A 19,755-nucleotide genomic window follows, 5' to 3' on the forward strand; every position below is an offset into this window, starting at 1 on the left:
TTAAAAGGGAGGTTCTTACCTGTCAAAAGTGCTTATTTTGCAATTTCAAACTGCAATTTTTAAACTGCCACTGTCAGGCTACAAAGGGTAGCATGAAGCCATGTTTGCACTACCACTCACTAGATTGCACAATAGGTGCTGCATCCCAAAAGTGGCATCTAACTTTCAGGCCATCGATACAACTTGTACAATATACTAGGGACTTACAAGTATGTTAAATATACCAATTAGAAGTACACCATGCACCAAGTTTTAAAAACAAATATTCTTGTTCGTCAATTTAAACAAGCAAGACAAACATCAAGTTGTATATTCAGCCTCTCCTACCATCATAGGTACAAAACAAGAATTACATGGTTGATTCAAGCCATTAGTCATTGTCTATATATCATTTGAACCATCAAGTCACCAGTGCCATTATGATGTTAGGGTTACTGAGCAACAGATTATATATCAAGGAGTCAGATCTCGTCCCTATACCTCCTCCAGCTATCCCACACACTGCCACATTTCCAAGGAGACTCTAGAGTCTCATATAGTCGTTGAGTATGCAATATATGCTCACATTTACCCCCCAACATGAATTTGATTGGGGGGAGGGGGGCAGGGTGGTTGTGTGGCTTCATTCCTAGTCAAGATCATGTTTACCAATCACCAGAGGTGGCATGGTCTGTAAAATAACGATGGACTAGGGATGCAGCCCTAAGTAAATACCAGTGGCTGAGATTCATTTAAGCATTCCATCCATCACTTTTTTGTATACTTTAATGTGTCACCCTAAGTGCAATGGGATTGCCCAAAAATGGGTCCCATGCACTCTGTCACTGAAACCAAGCTACATCTGGCTTATGAGCCCATAACAAGGGCAACAATAGGTACTGAATTGCTTGTGTTCTGTTTCAGGGAGGACCTGGCTTGGCAGTTCGGGCTGGACTCTACCCATTGAAGCAGAATGCAGACTGTTGTGCAAATAATCCATGTAAACTGACAATCTATACATTATTAGTAAATAGTCACTTTTAGTACTTGGCAGCATCAGCCAAATATCCTTAAAATCAACGATTTTAAGTCTATTAGATAGGGCATCACTGTACAATCTACATTCGACCTGCAAACCGCCTGCTTGTTAAAGTTTTATAGAGGTGTCAAACTGTTACAGATGACAGAAATCAAGAACAAAACATGAAGATGAAACCACTTTCCATTTTCTTCTGATTTGAGTTTGTCTCAGCTTCCACACAACTATCTGTTTGTGAAACAGTTAACATTGTCAATACAGGACAACAGCATCTTTCAATACAGCCATTGAAACAACCATATACAAATGCATATCTGACCTCACTGAGTAAATGGACCAACAGCAGCGCAGTTTTTTCTAACAGACATTTTTACCCCCACCTTTCATCACAAAAGTAAAAACTATTACGGAATAGCATAAGATCTTTTTTTCCCCCAAAGCAGCTACTGCGTGCACTCTACTTGTCAACCGATCAATTTAACAAGAGACCATTTTCGCCCCAAAACAAACCTGTAGTGATCTCAAATGTAACAGTCAAAATCACTGCAGGTTACTGTGAAGCAGAGATTCAACCTGGTATGTTGTAATTTTACTACCTTATCACAAATTAATTATTTAATGAACAAAAATGTGACTTGCAATAAGGGCATGTGGAAAACGTGCAGGACACCCCCTATTTCTTACCCCATTCAGTCCCATCTCCTGAGCTCCTTGCTTCACCAGCTCCTTCTCCATCTTCAGCAGTCACTAAAAAATCAAACTCTTTCAGGGCTTCTTCAGTATCAGCATCATCAGTAAGGTCAGCTGCAAGGCCTTCATTCCCAATCTGAAAATGAACACAGGAAGGTTCTGAGACGCCCTTTGCTTCTATAAAGTATAACTGTATTGAGCGTTTACTAGCCCAACAATATAGATCCAAAGCACTGTGGTGTTTGCAAGGCACTAGTTCTAGTTTAGAAGGTATTTATATGGTTTAAAAGTAAGAAGCAATTAACAACGCACAAACAATACATTTAATTTAAAGGCATCAACATTGATTTAAGAAATAAAAATAATTAGCAGCAAATTTCCTTTAATCAAAATTATATACATCCATCAGCTTCTCTTGGTCATTAATATCATGATCTCTAGAAGCATTCAAACTAATCAGCAACTGGCTCATCAATTCATCGTCAAGGTAAAAAAAAACTAAAACGTGCAGCAGTTTCGATTTCAAGTGAGCACAGTTGTCACAAATGTAATTTACTTTGGGCTCCCAAACACACATCGTCACAACCATTAAAAGAAAGTCTCTTAAGTGAAAAAGTAATGTGGACCAGATACATTAAGTTCAAACTGCCCCAACCAACTAAGGAAATAAGATTATTTCATTATCAAGTAATCAAGGTCTTCAGAAAATGTGAACTTCTGGATATCATTATTCCGCTAACTACTGACAATGACTTGAGTGATGTCTCCTATTAAGCTTAGACAAAATTAGTACCAGATTGTCAGAGATCTCAAATTATGGAAGGAGTAAGACACACTTGCACAAACATGCTGCAGGTGTGGTGTTCTTATATTAAAGCCATCTAGCAGTTGAAATAACTGTCTAGTTGAGAGAACGTCTGGTGCTCCTCTGCCTCATAGGATGCATGAGCCAGATAAGGGTCTATAAGGGTGAAAAGGGGTGTGAAGTAATGACCAAATGCCAGAATCTAGACCCGCACACTATAATATAGGAGCTGATTTTAACATTACGCTAGACAGACCCATGTTTGATGGTAGGATCCAGGTTACCTTTGGGATTGTCATCATTTTGAATTGAAGAACTGAAGAGGCAGCTCTGAAGTGCAGGGGCATGTCATTCCATGCTTTGTGAATGAGGCAGAAGGCACGACCACCAGATCGGGTTCTGGGTATACGAAGAGTGCATGCATATAGGCGTCCAGCTGGGCCGAGGTGTCTCGTACATTTGTGGAGGTTAATGAGGTTGTTGAGGTAAGTGAGGCAAGGCTTTTCTAGGTTATTAATCCAGAGCTGGTGGAGCTCTTTATGCAAAAAGTTGGGGTGGGGGCGATTGAGGGTGAACCTAACCACTTAGTTTTGTATGGTCAGTTGAGCACCAATTCTGGCACGGACTCCCCACTGCCGTAGTTAGCTTGCTGGTGAACAGGGCTTGGATGACAGTTTTGTTAGGGAGCCATTTGAAAATCATCTTGAGTATCTTGAGTAAATGGAAGCAGGAGGCAGAGTCTGCAATGACTTGCCAGGGAGGTGTGGCATCAGTTGTTTTCCTTTTAATTTTATTCATTATGCTCAATACAATGAAATTCAACACAGAATATCTTACCAACATCTTCCCTTGTTGCAACATTATAAATGTAATCATAAAAATAGAACTGTATGATTCATAAATATAACATACTATGCATATGGAAACACTGTGTATCAAAGAAGTACAAAGGCAGTGATCAAGCTTCAAATCATCCAAGTTGCAAAGGCCCATGTTCTGTTAGGCTTTCCCGACCACACAGTCAGCAGGGGCAGCGCTCAAAACGCTTCACTGGCTTCCCATAAGACTAACATTTAAAGCACTATGCATTTTACATAAGGCAGAGTACAATGCTGGTCCATCTATTCTGTGGCGTTTGGGAAATCCTTACTGCGCCAAGGGGGACCTGAGATCAAATAATCTTTAACTGCTTATTGTCCCCAGAATTAAAAAAGCCAGGAGCGGAGGTCAGTCTTATACCTATCTCGCCCCAAGCTTTGTATCACACTGCCTATTAGACTCAGAAGGGAGGCGAATTTCCTTAGGAAAAATTTGAAGTTGTTTTAATTTCCCGAACATTTCGTGTAAGGTTGGCAATTCACTCACTCAACTTTTCAGATAGTGCTGGGAAACCTGGATCTCGGTTAACTATGGGCTCTTTAAAACTGGAAGAATAGATTAGACACCAAACCACCACTTTTTCTAAAAGAGACCTTGCAGTACATATTCATATGTGGACTTTAGAGGCTGATGCTTCTGCTCCTGTGCTTGAGTTGTGAGTCGGGGACTGAAGATTGATGTAGCCGTTCCTGTATATCATTGGGCCGGATCAGATAGAGAGCAATGCTGCACACATCTGAGGCATTGCTACAGAATATCAAGTTCCTAACTCATTCAGTAGATGTGGGGGGTGGGTCGCATCCCCCCAAAATTGCAACTGTTGTAAAGAATGTCACATTTCAGGGATCTAAGTACTCTAATAAAGGAACAAGAGGGAGAGCCCCATCTACATTTGTTGCTTTTCCTCCAATTTCTCATAGATTTACACCTAATACCCAGCTGCCTTGGGGCACTTCCAAGATAGGAGGATGCAATCAGTTGGTTCGTGGTGTTTTGGCAGAAAGTCCCAAAAACATGAATTTTAGCAGGTGTATGATAAAATTATGTAATCAACATGGAACTTTATAGCCTCTGTTTGGTGTTCAGTGAGTCAACATGCAGTTCTGCACAGTAATGTCACCAAGGGTCAATAGTTAAAACAAGCCCTGGGTCAGAGTTCCGAGTCTGGGGCTGTGGGGGAACCTCCTTTGTCTCCAACCACAACTGTCTGTAGAGTCATGATAGAAATATGTGTTTTGTGTTTCAGTTGCTGATCAGTTACATTAGCACTTTCAAATGCAGTGGTTCCCCCAAAAAGTAAGATTTTAAGTGTCTTTCGCATTCTTGAATATGGAAACTTGTCCAGAGGGCTGACTTCTCAACCACCTCTCTTCTAACTTTCAAGAGTCCAAACGCAAGCAAACCACCTAAATTCAATCCCAAAGATAAGCAGCTGTCATCTAGCTTTCAACTGAGATATCCACAGGAGCCAGGGGTGCTCTTCTACTGGCAGATCATGGTAAAATGGGCAACTTTTCAATGCTCTATGTTTCAAACCCTTGAAGTATATCACAACTAGTTCATTCCCCACCTAGGCAGCCTGCTGGGCCGTACAACATCTCAGCCTCGAATGCTCAATATGATAGATTTCCAGGTCCCAAAAAGTGCAAAGCTTCACTGGGTACTATGAAAATTTAGTCTGAGGCCCGGACTTCAAAGTCCCCTACCTCATAGGGCTGCTTCAGGTTGTCCCACCTAACTTTGCAATGCGTTCCCACCCAAATCGTCCTCATTATGAGGGTTCAAATTGATTTATAAAAGCGCAAGTAGCACTGTGAGGTATAGTAACAAAGATGATGTTTTGGAAGGATGAGCATTTTTCTGAGAGGTATGCAGCAAGTCAGAGACCGGTAACTTTATCCAGTGGGTCACGTATTCAAACTATTCACCTCCATCCCATAATTGTCAACAAATCTCACTGAAGCTTCATGATCTATGCTAATACTTGAGCAGCACACTGAATCCTCTGTAGGAGTAACTTCATGCCACATCAGTTTTAGCAGCCAAACGGAATAAAATATCAGTTATGTTGCAGTACAAAAAGGTAAAGGAGAAAAAGGACAAGTAGACAAAGTACACCAACACAAGGGAAACGAGAGACATGACACACAACATGAGAGAAAAAAACAAACCAGAAATGATAAAGTTGAACTTTGAAATACACAAAAGTGATTAGGCCAGTAGTTCATTGACTATGCCTTTGTAGCCACTGAACCTTTTCCTTACTATGTCCTCTCTCACCTGTGTCTCACTCAATCTGTGCCCCAGCCTAAACAGGCCTTTTCTCAATCTCTTCCCCCTGACAAGGCGCTGTTCAAATCTTGAAGCTACTGAACTTTGCTGGCACTTTCCTGAGCCGGCTTTAGAAAACAGTTGGCTTTGTCGTGAAGCAAAATAAATCCTTAGTCCAATCTCCAAGCCAAAAAGGCATTCAGCAAACTGTCCTGGAACCTGCTTCAGGCGGTGATGACCGATGAAGCCTCTTACTGCTGTTCAGTAATGGCCTCATCAATAGCTCTTAGTGAAATGATTAAGGCACAATACTTTTGTCTACTGCCTTCTTATGATTATGAACCTGGCAACGCTGGCCATTATACCCTCTTCCATACCCACTGGCATAAGATCATTTCTGATGCCAATGAGAGAACTTGCAGTGTTCCCTAGTAGATAATAAGTCACAAAAGAAAATTTTACATGTTGACCTTATCTAATCTACCAGTTTTGTGTAGAGATGACAATCAGGTATTCTCTGCCTCATTTAAAAATAAAATCTGACCTGGCAAGGTACAACAAGCATTGAAAAAGCAAATAGGTCTTGCCTGTGTTAGAACTATTGACTTTGTCAATGTCTTTTAACCATGTTGTACAGCAGCATGGTTACTGTTTAGCATGTTAGTGAAGGGGCACAGAGTGGTATGGAGTAGTGTAGAGTAGCAGAGAAGAGTGAAGCAAAGCAGAGTGCAGTATAGTAGCATTGTGCACGGAGTGGAATGACGTGCAGAGGAGTCGAGTGACGTGCAGAGGAGTGGAGTAGCACAAAGTACAGTAGAGAAGGAACAAAGTTGAGTGGAGTAGCACAGAGTAGAGTTGAGTACAGGGGCTTAGGGTGGAGTAGGTTAGAGTGATGTACAGTTGTGGCTGTAGCTAAAGTGTCAATAGATACGGTAGATAGGGTGAAAGCAACATAAATAGGAAGCGGAATGTCTGTGGGTAAAAGTAGGGAAGCATGTTGCATGCCTAGGAATAATAATGAAACGTTTATAAAATTGAAAAAGAAATAGTGTGTTGCAAAAAGACAAATTAGAACAAAGACGAGGAAGAACAAAGATGAGGAAGAACACGTGCTTGGCCAATGCTCCAGGGGGGAACTAGCACAAGAAAGGAAGGGAATACTGCAGGAGGTAAACTATCGTAAGACTGCAAATGAGAGCAACAACAAAAACAACTAGTGGTATGCTATGGGCAGATTGTAAACTAAGTAGAACTAATCCTATTAACATGACCGTGTCAGAGCAATGTTTCTCAGACCTGAATTAATTAGCTGACCAGTCAGTTGAAATATCTGGAGCTACTTCTGAGTTCTAACGCCAGTGAAACATGCAAACACAATGTTAATAATTAACTAGTATCTATCAATGACTATCTGAGAGGAGCAAGTCAATACCACCCAGATGTTCTTTACATCTATTATCAATAAACCATTCTAAATGATACCAAAAGGGGTACCCCATCCTCAACCATCAAAATTATTGATATAGTTATCAATACATTTTTATGGATAGACAGAACAGCAATAAAGTAAATCCCAACAAATACAAAAGGGGTTTACAGAAAAGGCAACAACTTTTGTAGTTATCAAAATGCCTTCCTCACACTGCAGAGCTTTAAATACTTCAATAACCAAGACAGGAAAGCTACTTGCCTATAACACAAGTTATCTATTGATGCCAGCCATTAAAATAAAACACTAAGTAGTCACAAACATGTTGACTCCTGGCACGTTTTTAAAACTAAAATGAAAACTCATCACGTAAACTAAGTAACAAAATGCCTCTGAAAAGGAAACATTGTCTTACATTTTTATCCCATTAAACTAAATGAATATCAAAAATAGCAATTCTGAAATCTAGTTTTACACCACACAGAACCAACACAGCTTAATGTTCATTGAACAAAGTCAGAAATTGAATATTTCAATTCAATCTAGTAGTATATGTTTGCCTGAGGGGACTAAAGAAGAAAAAGTACACGTTCTGCCCAATTTCATCAAAAAACAACCATAATCAACTTGGGGTTTTATCATTCATAAGAACAGTTGTACATATAAGCTAATAATGGATACATTCTGGAATAAATCAACCTAACACCAACATTTAGAATAAGGAAAACATTACCTACCTGTAACAATTTGCAGCTTGTACTGTTATTAATCACATGCTTCTAATGATGAGTTCGGACTATTACAGTTTCCCCATATTCTTTGGATTTGGAGTGTGTCGCTCCACTAGAGCTCACATTTCCGAAACCCACTATGCACCAGGTCAGACTCCACTTTACAGTATTACGATTTTTTCAATCAGATATTCTGTAGATACATTTTATACAACAATGAACTGTTAATTGTGGCACTTGATTACTTTGGTGTGTACACTTTTAGTGTGCCGTAGACTGGGTGGCTACACATAACCAGCTAATTGATTATTATAGGTAACTCATAACTTCCATTTCCAGCATATATCGAGGTAGATCACATGCTGTAAAGTAGTAGCTTTTCTCGGTTAGGCCAAGTACACGTAACTGTGAGCAAAGACATCCATGCTGCATTTCTCAAAGTATCGGGGAATGGTGTGCCGCCCAAAAAACAAGTGTAGCTCTATTTACAAGTGGAGTTTTGTTGTAGATCACACTATAGTATGTGTTGTGCTCCAGTACAACTGAAATGAATGCTTTTAAAGATCAACCAGGCAATCTAAGTTTTCAAAACGAGATTCCCTAAATGTGCTTGTGAGAAGGGCATAAACAGCAGTTTTATTTTGCAAATTGGATGAGTTAGAACACTCTAGTAGGTGCGATTTCACCTACCATGATATGTAAAGATAGCTCTCTTAGCAAAGGAACTGCGGACTGTTATAAGAAGTGCAGGTAACTCAATAAATGTATTGATATGAAAATGTGAGACCGCTTAAGGTAGAAACCGCAGATGAGTGCCTATTACTATGTTATGTATCGTCAAGTATGGCTGCTCAATAGACCATGTTTCCAGGTCACTAATCTTACAGGTCAATTTACAGCCACTAGAAACTAAATCTGCCAAGTGAGTTACTGTAAAGGAATTCAGTGGTTCAAAGAGTGAGCTTGTAAACTTTATTACCACTATATTTAGATCCCAAGAGAGTATCAGGTAAATTCAGAAGAGTAAGTATTTTAGCATTCCCATAAAAGCCCATAGCACTGGAATTTTAAAGATAGGTACTATTTTGTAAGCAGATCGCCCTCCTTATCCGTAAGGAAAGGAACACCAATTGTATGAAAGGTAACATACAATGGGCTGAATGGCTGTGTTAGGCAGGGTTCAAGTGAAGGTTTATAGTTGTGTACTAAGCTTTTAAATGTCAATGCACGAGAAGCCATAGTAGAGGACAGACACACATCATCTGAATAGACATGTCTTTTTCTTAAAGTAGTAAGTAGCCAAACTGAGGTGTCAGGTGCCAAATGGTTATACTGAGAGATTTAGGGCAGATGTAGAAGTGGAAACCCTCGCTCAATGATGGAGTCTGGGTGTTGTGAAGGCTTTTGATGTACATCTCCAGCAGAAGGAAGAAACATGATTGAGGTGGCTGGGAAGCTCAACCTGGAAGCCAGGAGGTCCTGACACATCTTATCAACTAAATGTGGTACTGACGGGAGTGGAGGGGTGGAGGCGAAAGAGCATGCATATATCTTTGACAGATTTAACAGGGCATTTCCAAATGACTGGAGTTGGGAAAATATGGAGTAATAATTTTGCCATTTTCTGACTACATGTGCGGCAAACAAATGAATGTCCACAGCTCAGTACCTTCCACCCCTGCTCAGGAGAATCCATGAAGTTTTGGTTCACCACAAATGTTCAGCCACCAACTGAATTTGACAGTGGTGAGCCCAGTGCAAAATATTCTGCTCCGGTCCAGCACTGACAGCTCAAAGGTGCTTTCCCTGATTCAGAATATAACAGGGTCATGTTGTCGGTGAAATCAAAGACAACACTGCAGTTTTTTACTGCTTTTAGTAATAACTAAAGTGCTTGACCACTTTTTCTTTTATTCTGACTTTGTAGGCCAAACTATCTTATTTTTGTATAGTGCAGATGAACGAGTTACTTACCTTCGGTAACAACTTTTCTGGTGGATACATAAGCTACCTGTGGATTCCTCACCTAATGAATACTCCCATGGCGCCAGCATTCGACGGAAGTCTTCTTCCTAGTCTCTGCACGTCGACGAGGACGTCACTCTAGCCCAAGCGACGCCGTCTGACGTCATACAGGCAATAAGAGGTCCTCGACGACGTGCCGACGTCAGTACCAACAATTTTTTAGGTGCATGAGAACAACAACCCAATGCAATGAAAGAGCAAGGTAAAATACCATAACATTGTAAAATACACAACATTGCAATGAATAGCTGTAAATTTAATATAACTTTTTTTTTTTTTAAACAACAAATATATGCAAATCATGTATATACACAAAGATATATATATATATATATATATACAGATAAATATACACAAATATCCATATATACAACATCTACTGCAACCTTGAAGACCAAGAGGAGCGCACTCAAGGATTACTTGGTAAGACCAGAAAGGCAACGGGGAGGCGGGTGGGACCGTGAGGAATCCACAGGTAGCTTATGTATCCACCAGAAAAGTTGTTACCGAAGGTAAGTAACTCGTTCTTCTGATGGATACAAGTACCTGTGGATTCCTCACCTAATGAATAGAGTCCCAAAGCAGTACCACGCCCGGTGGCGGGTGCCTAAATGGTCAAACCAAGAAATCCTGCAGCACTGACCGTGCAAAATGGCCGTCCCTTCTAACCTCAGAATCCAAACAGTAATGTTTCGCAAAAGTGTGAAGGGACGACCAAGTTGCGGCCTTGCAGATGTCGACCACAGGAACACCTCTGGCCAAGGCCGAAGTGGCCGACTTAGCTCTGGTGGAATGAGCTCTAATGCCCTCAGGAGGATCCTTCTTTGCCAAAGAGTAACAGATTTTAATGCAAAGAACAACCCACCTGGATAGTGTTCTCTTGTGGACTGCCTTTCCTCTCCTCTTGCCCACGTATCCAATGAACAGCTGATCCTCCAGCCTGAAATCCTTCGTTCTATCAATAAAGAAGCTTAACGCTCTCTTTGGGTCCAGCCGGTGCAGTCTTTCTTCCTCTTTAGAAGGATGAGGCGGAGGATAGAACGTGGACAAAGTAATTGTCTGTGCCAAATGGAAAGGTGAAACAACCTTCGGGAGGAAAGCAGCCTTGGTCCTCAACACCACCTTATCCCCATAAAAAGTTGTATAAGGGGGCTTTACCGATAAGGCCTGCAACTCACTCACTCTCCTTGCAGATGTTATAGCAACCAGGAAGACTGTTTTTATAACCAAATACCTTAAGGGGCAAGAATGCATAGGTTCAAAAGGGGACCCCATAAGGAAAGTCAAGACCAAGGACAAATCCCATTGCGGCATAACGAATGGTTTTGGAGGATATTTATTTAGAAGACCTTTCAAGAATCTGACAACAATAGGGGATTTAAATAACGATGGTTGGTCTGGAAGACATATGAAGGCTGACAAGGCCGATAAATAACCCTTAATGGTAGCCACTGCACAGCCTTTCTGCGCTAGATACAGAGCAAAAGACAAAACATCTGATAGATGAGCTTGTAAGGGATTAATCTGCCTCTCTCCACACCACGCCACAAATTTAGACCACCTATTAGCGTAAATAGATTTAGTGGAGTGTCGCCTGGCCACTAATATAACATCCAGTACATCAGGCGGGAGAGGGAAGGAACTCAGGTTGCCCCGTTCAATCTCCAGGCATGTAGGTGCAGACTCTGGAGGTTGGGGTGTAAAACCTGCCCCTGCGACTGCGAGAGGAGGTCTGCCCTGATAGGGAGACGGAGCGGACGGCACATTGAGAGTTGGAGAAGGTCGGAGTACCACACCCTCCTTGGCCAATCTGGAGCTATTAAGATTACTAGAGCCCGGTCTTGGCGAATCTTCCTCAATACTCGAGGAATCAAGGGTATGGGAGGAAACGCGTAAAGCAACTGGCTGCACCAGGTTATTTGAAACGCGTCCCCTAACGCTCCCTGCATCGGATACTGGAGGCTGCAGAATAACGGACAATGCGCGTTCTCCAGAGTGGCAAACAGATCTACCCGAGGAAACCCCCACCTTTGGAAGATTAAACGGACTTGATCTGGATGGAGACGCCACTCGTGGTCTGCCGAGAATTGGCGACTGAGACTGTCCGCACGTACATTCAAGACCCCGGCCAGATGATTTGCTACCAAGCAAATCTGATGGTCCTTTGCCCAGGACCATAGTCGAAGAGCTTCTTTGCAGAGAAGGTACGACCCTACTCCTCCCTGTTTGTTTATGTACCACATCGTGGTAGTATTGTCCGTTAGGACCTGTACCGACTGACCACGAAGGGAAGGGAGGAAGGCCTTGAGAGCCAGACGTACAGCCCGTAACTCCAACAGATTGATATGAAACATCTGTTCCTCTGGAGACCAAAGGCCTTTGATCTCCAGATCCCCCAGATGAGCTCCCCACCCTGGAGTGGAAGCATCCGTTATGACCGTGGCCACTGGTGGCGACTGTTCGAACGGCTTTCCTTGTGAAAGATTGTTGCTCGCAATCCACCACTTCAAGTCCACCGCAGCATCTCTGGAGATCTTGACAGCACCTTCTAGATCCCCTTTGTGTTGAGACCACTGCCTTCGGAGGCACCACTGAAGAGCCCTCATGTGCCAGCGAGCATGCGTGACCAACAGAATGCAGGAAGCAAACAGACCGAGCAGACGAAGGACCTTGAGGACTGGAACTACCGCTCCATTTCGAAACATTGGAACCAATTCCTGAATAACTTGAATCCGCTGAGGCGGAGGAAAGGCTCGACCCAATGTTGTATCCAGTACTGCCCCTATGAACAGGAGGCGCTGAGAGGGCTCCAGGTGAGATTTGGGCTCGTTCACCGAAAAACCCAGGTCGAACAACAACTGAGTCGTTGACTGCAGATGATGCGACACAAGCTCCGGAGACTTGGCTTTGATCAACCAGTCGTCTAAGTAAGGGAATACTGCTATCCCCTTCCTTCGGAGCTCTGCCGCAACCACTGACATCACCTTCGTGAAGACTCGAGGTGCTGAAGTAAGACCAAACGGAAGGACCGCAAACTGATAGTGCTGCGATCCCACCATAAACCGGAGATACTTCCTGTGTGACTTGAGTATCGGGATATGAAAGTAAGCATCCTGCAAGTCGACAGACACCATCCAATCTTCCTTGTTCAACGCCAAAAGCACCTGAGCTAGGGTCAGCATCTTGAACTTTTCCTGTTTGAGGAACCAATTCAAGATCCTCAGGTCCAGGATTGGTCTCAACCGACCATCCTTCTTGGGAATCAGGAAATACCTTGAGTAACAACCTCGACCCCTTTCCTGCTCTGGGACCAACTCTACCGCGCCCTTTGAAAGGAGGACTTGTACCTCCTGTTCTAGCAACAGGAGGTGTTCTGAACAATAAGATGGGCGGGGCGGGATGAGGGGCGGGAACTCCCGAAAGGGAAGGGTGTAGCCTTTTCCCACAGTACTGAGAACCCAAGTGTCCGTTGTAATAGTCTTCCAGTTGCGGAGAAAATGCTGTAATCTTCCCCCTACAGGAGAGGAGTGAGTGGGAAATGGTGGAAGCCTAAGGCTGCTTTCCCTGCTGCACCCCTCCAGAGGACGAGGAAGAGGCAGAGTGCTGCTGAGAGGCTCCTCTGGTGCGGGCCCTCCCTCTCCCTCTAAAAGATCTATAGGGTTGGGAAGAGGCAGGTTGCTGGAATCTCCCCCGAAAGGAAGAGGAGGAAGAGCCACGCCCAAATCCCCGAAACCTCCTGAAAATCCTGGAAGAGGCAGAGGAAGAAGGAGCTTGGAGCCCTAACGATTTGGCTGTGGCCCTGCTCTCCTTAAAACGTTCCAAGGCCGAATCTGCCTTGGCGCCAAACAGCTTGTCCCCATCAAAAGGGAGATCCAATAGGGTTGACTGCCCATCCGCAGAAAACCCCGAATTACGGAGCCAGGCCTGTCTTCTTGCCACCACAGTCGTGCCCATTGCTCTGGCCACCGAGTCGGTCGTGTCCAGCCCAGACTGAATAATCTGGGTCGCGGCAGCCTGGGCATCTGAAACAACATCCAAAAGACCCTGGGGAAGCTCCGTAAATGATGAGGAAATGTCATCCATAAGAGCATGAATATATCTCCCCAGGATACAAGTTGCGTTGGTGGCCTTCAACGCCAGACTGCAGGACGAAAAACATTTCTTGGACTGCGCATCCAGTTTCTTCGAGTCCCTGTCCCCAGGCACCGCCGGGAAAGAACCAGGCGCTGATTTGGATGAACAGGAGGCCTGCACCACCAAGCTCTCCGGTGTAGGGTGCCTAGAAAGAAAGCCAGGGTCAGTTGGTGCAGCTCGATACCTCCTGGCTACGGCTCTATGAACCGCTGGGGAAGATACTGGTCTCTTCCACACCTCTAGCACCGGATCCAGCAAAGCGTCATTAAACGGTAGTAGAGGCTCTGCCGCAGCTGAGGCCGGATGAAGCACCTCTGTCAGAAGGTTCTGTTTTGTCTCTGCCACCGGCAAAGGCAGGTCCAGAAAACTAGCTGCCTTCCGTACCACTGCGTGAAAGGAAGCAGCCTCCTCCGTGTATTCCCCTGGAGACGAAAGATCCCACTCAGGGGAAGTGTCCAGCCCACTGGCTGTATCTAGACCATGCAGTCCATCACCCGAGTCCTCTAGTTCTCCTTCTTCCAGGACTCGTTGGTACTCCTGCTCCTCTAATAAACGGAGAGCACGTCTCCTCGAATGAAGCCTCTGCTCGATACGCGGAGTCGACAATGCCTCCGCCGAAGCCGAAGATCGGCGCCGATCTTCAGAAGCCACCGACGCCGCGTCCGGCGCCACAGGTAACTTCGGCGCCGATGAAAGAGCCCTCGGAGCGGATGGACCCACCGGAGTCACAGGACGAAATCCTGATGACGGAATGGAAATCTCCGGGACCAATCCCTCCGAAGCCACCGGAGTGGCCACTGGCGCCGACACCGGCGCCGAGCCCACGTTCCCAAAAGGGAGAAAGGGCATAAAGGGTGCCGGCCGTAGAGGCGCAGGATCACCCAATGAAAAGGCCAAAGGGCCAGCCGGAGCACCCCCTGGAGCCATCTGTTGGAAGATGGTATACATCGCATTTAGGAATGCGGTACTATCGGCTCCAGGGGTGGAAAAAGTCGGATACTGGGGTGCCTGTATCGAAGGCGACCCCGACGCCGGCCTCGACGTCTGCGACGCCGGAGACAACACCAGAGGCGGCACCACTTCAATCACCGACGTATGTCCAGGTGAAGTTGGTGACGCCGGAGAGGGCAACGGCGTCGATGGATGCGGCGTGACCGTGGGACTGACCTCCCAAGTCCTCCGGCGCCGATCCGAAGACCTGGAACGAGTCTCCTTGCTTGAATGGCGCCGTGATTCTCTACGGCGCCGGGAGTCTCGATGACGCCGATGCCTTGGCGAAGAAGACTTCTTATGATGTTTTTCTTTCTTCGACTTCGCCTCACGTTCCTTGAGGGCCTTTGGATTCATGTGCTGGCATGAATCGCAAGTCGAGACGTCGTGGTCGAAGCTCAAACACCAAAGGCAGTCGGAGTGAGGATCCGTAACTGACATCTTGCCCCCACACTCACGACAAGGCTTAAAACCTGACTTTCTCTGCGACATTATTACTGCAGCGAAGGACTACGCAGCAAAAATACACTGTAACCACAAAAGTAACAGTTGCTCCCTCGAAGATAACCGTTTCGAATGCACAGAAAAAAGGGAACTGACGTCGGCACGTCGTCGAGGACCTCTTATTGCCTGTATGACGTCAGACGGCGTTGCGTGGGCTAGAGTGACGTCCTCGTCGACGTGCAGAGACTAGGAAGAAGATTTCCGTTGAATGCTGGCGCCATGGGAGTATTCATTAGGTGAGGAATCCACAGGTAGTTGTATCCATCAGAAATACATTTCTCATTAACCTATCTCTGGTCATGAGTGCCTCCCAGGAATCAATACACAGTATGAAGGTTTGCTCTTACTGGTTTTCTTTTGACCCATATGGCTTATTGGCTACAGTGGCCTTTCCCTTGAGCAACAAAGACATTTTCTTCCGCACTGAGTCAGACAATCCCACCAGCCCTGAGTGGCTTTCCCTTTAAAGCATTGTAAGTCTTGTATTTTTTATATGTTAAAATTATCCTTTTTGATACAGAGTAGGCTTACTCAAAATCCACCAGCGCCAGAAGTCATTCTCATATTAGGTGCTCGTTAAAATATAAAAGGGTAAAATCTGTATTCATGCATGTGCCGCATAAGGAGTCCGCTATTTTCCTTCTAACTTCATTTTGGACTTCTCTTCCTCTTTACAAAGTTTCTCAAAGGACTCTGAAACCACTACAAACCTGCTGGTGGAAAACAAACCTCCAGAGGAGGCGAACAGTAGATTTTATAAATGTAATTACATGTAATTTACTGCATGCTTGAAACTAAAAACTGTATTAAAAAAAAAAAGCCAAACAGCAGGATATAGCACAATATATTATCTATAAGTCCACACACACATTAATCATGCTGAGATACAAATGCAGACATTCAAACAAACACCACCAAGAACAGAAATTCCACTATTAGGACTGCCCAAAATAAAGAAGCTAACATTTATGAAGTGCAGACTGCACAAGACCGGTATATGCTACTGCCTGCACATCTCTGATCAATGTTATTTACCATGAAGAGAAGGGAGTGCCATTGAGCTAGAAGGATTGGCATGTGGAAGTAGTTTTTCAGGTCTAGTGTGACCAAGAAGTTGCCTTAGAGTGACTATGTGAACGTGCTCCAAGAGTAGGTATCTGTTGAGAAACAAGAGTCCAGATTTGGCCTGAGGAAGCTATTCCTCTTGGTGATAAGGAAGTACAAGGAGTGGTCCATATTTACCTGGTGTTTCGTCAGGCCCCTTGGCATTTTAGAATCTTTGAGAAGGAGCACCTGGACCACCTCCTGTAGGAGTGCGAGGTGTTCTGGCCAGACATAGTATGAACAGAGCAGGATGTTTGGTGGGGTCACAGTAAACAAGAGGCAGTAGCCATTCTTGATAATGAATATGAACCACTGGTCTGTGATGATTTCCTCTGAGAAGGAAGGAAATTGATAATACCTGCCCCTGCCCCTCTGGTAGGTTTGCTGTAATCGGAGGTGAGTGGGAGGGGAGTTCGGACAAGTCAGTATTTGAGGGCAGGAGCTCCCTTGGAGGGTGTGCCTCTGCCAGAGTTCTCGGAGTTATTACCCCGAAAGGTGCCCCCAGTTTATTTCCAACCTCCTTGTTGGTAACAAACCTGTTGCTGTCAGGGAAGGTAGCCATAGACCTGCCCCTTGGCTGCTGTCTGTGAAAGGAACATTTGGTTTGCTGGCACCAGAATGGAAGCCATGATCTTACTGGTATCTGTGTCATTTAGGTTTTCTAACATCTCATCAATCTGCAGGCTGAAGAGAGGCTCTATGTTAAAGGGCAGGGTGATGAGATGTTGCCTCTACAATCCATTGTGCAATACTTCCCTTTGTAACGGGTGACCCCTTTCTGGTATTAGCATATGAAACAAACAGTTGGATCCCCTTATGAAACTGCTTGGTCTCATCTAGGTAGTATATCAGTGCTCTTCTCACACCAAGGGTACACAATGTCCTTCCTAAATCTGTCTGTGGATTCTCAAAGAATATCAGTGTTAGAAATGGGGTTTCTGGTTGGTTAGGGTATGCTCCTCAGCCAGGCAGAACCCACCACTCTAGTCAGGGCAAGAGAGCTACACTCCCATGATAACCTCTGCTCACCCCCTTGGTAACTTGGCACAAGCGGTCAGCCTTATCCCAGATGCAATTTGTATCAACACATGTGACAATAAATACACCACAAAGGAAACGCTACAACAAGTTATATAAAAATAAAATGTATTACATAAAACATCATAAGATCAAACAACATGTATCAGTAATACCCTGCTACACAAGCAGTTGTCAGAACAACCAACCAGCACTAACCGAATCCAGGAATGTCCCCTTTCTCCTCTAGAACTGGCTCCAGACATTGTTAGGGGTAAACAAGCCCTTTGTGTGAGGCCAGGGCACAGCCTTTACAAATGCAGGTGTGCCCCGCCTCTACCTCTCCCAGCCCAGGAAGACCATTCAGTATGCAATTGCACTCTTGTGACACCTCCACCCTCCGCAGGTACAGGCTGTCTGAGAAGTATGCACAAAGTCCAGCTGTCACTCTGCCCCAGATGTGGATTGGAGGCAAGCTGCAAACCACCAGTCATAAGCACAGAGAAATGCCCAATTTCTAAAAGTGCATTTCTATAATGGTAAGAAAAAATCCACCTACACCAGTAAGCAGCATTTGTCACTACCATTCCAACCATACCAAACATGTCTACGCCACCCCTCATAGATCAGACAATACCACTCAGACATATGTTAAAGCATTTCCAATACAATCCTATGAGGGAGACAGCACCCACGGTAGTGACAAACCAAACAGGCTGTTTGTCACTACTAAGACAGGCCACACAGCCAGACACATTTCCTGCCTTTTAACCACACAGTATCCTGCCCGTAGGGCCAGCTAGGGGTGACATATGTAGTGAAAGGGGAGTTCTAGGCCTGGCAAGTAAATTCAGATGCCAGGTCCCTGTGGCAGAAAACTGTGCGTGCAGGCTCTCCGGTAGCAGGCACGAGACAGGTTTAAAAGTCTACTTCTGTGGGTGGCACAAGCTGCGCTGCAAGCCCACTAGTAGCATTTCATTTACAGGCTCTGGATATAGGGATACCACAGTACAAGGGACTTAGTGGTAAATTAAATGTGCCAATCAGGAGTAAGCCAAATCATAGCAAGTTTAGAAGGGACAGCACATGCACTGTACCACTGATCAGCAGTTATAAAGTATTCAGAGTCAAAGCCAACAAAAAGAGGTCAGAAAACTAGGAGGAGGAAGGCAAAAAGTTTGGGGATGACCCTGTAAAAAGGGTCAGGTCCAACAACTGGCAACTGGATGGTTTGGTTGACATGGACTTTGCTCACCACCATAGGTAGGAATTGAGGATTTGTTCGGAGGACTATCTTGCCCTTGTGAATCCGCATGTATGGTTCCTGTATTGTTCGTTCTTGAATTTCACTTATTCTTCGTAGCGATATGATTGCTACCAGAAAGGCAGTTTTTAAAGTGGTGAACCGGACTTCTGCTTTGTGCATATGTCAAATGGTTTTGCCATCAATTGGGTCAATACTGTGTTCAAGCTCCAAATTGGGGCTGGTGCCTTTTTTTTGGGGAGGGAGGGGGGGGGGGGGGGATTTCTTTTGGATTATTCCAGGAAGTGTTTTACAACAAGAGCTTTGAAGACCCTTTTACAGAAACCTCCCCTGGTGTAGGCCACAACTGCTGCCAAGTGTACCTTGAGAGAAGAATAGTTGATTCCGCTGCCCTGCAAGTGTGTAAGATAGGTTATTATTGTTTTCTGACTGGATATTGTCTCTAAGGTGTTCTTCTCTGTGCACTATAGGAGATATATCTTCCATTTTGATGTGTAGCATTTTCTTGTTGTTGGCTTTCTAGCCTCCTTTAGTATTTCCATGGTCCAAGGTGGCAGTTTTAGGTGTTTAAATTCGATGTATTTAGGCGCCATGCTGTTAGATTGAGTTTTGCTGGTTACGGGTGGAACACTCGTCCCCTTTGCATTGTGAGTAGGTCCCGTGCCACTTTGATCTTGATCATGTGTCCCTTGGACAGCTCGAGTAGGTTTGAATACCATGTTTGCCTGGCCAATTGTGGAGCTATTAGAATGAGATTTGTCCCTGGTTGCCTGGCCTTCTCCAGCACTTTAGGTATTGGGGGAATTGGAGAAAAGGCCTAGGCAATTCTCTCTAAGCTGGTTTAGTGACAGAGCATTCCCCTCTGACTGGTGGAGTGGAAACCTGGAGGCGAAG

General features: G+C 44.5%; 1 protein-coding gene across 2 annotated transcripts in view; it reads right to left on the reverse strand.

Annotated features, from left to right (window-relative positions):
• STRN3 (striatin 3) overlaps window positions 1–19,755 on the reverse strand; it is an 839,725-nt gene that overhangs the window by 527,367 nt on the left and 292,603 nt on the right. For both annotated transcript variants that reach the window (XM_069209060.1, XM_069209059.1), the window contains exon 7: window positions 1,703–1,844. In XM_069209060.1, the coding sequence (XP_069065161.1) occupies window positions 1,703–1,844 (142 nt within the window). The remainder of the gene's footprint in view (window positions 1–1,702; window positions 1,845–19,755) is intronic.

This window comes from Pleurodeles waltl, chromosome 9 (assembly GCF_031143425.1).
Source record: "Pleurodeles waltl isolate 20211129_DDA chromosome 9, aPleWal1.hap1.20221129, whole genome shotgun sequence".
Lineage (NCBI taxonomy): Eukaryota > Metazoa > Chordata > Amphibia > Caudata > Salamandridae > Pleurodeles > Pleurodeles waltl.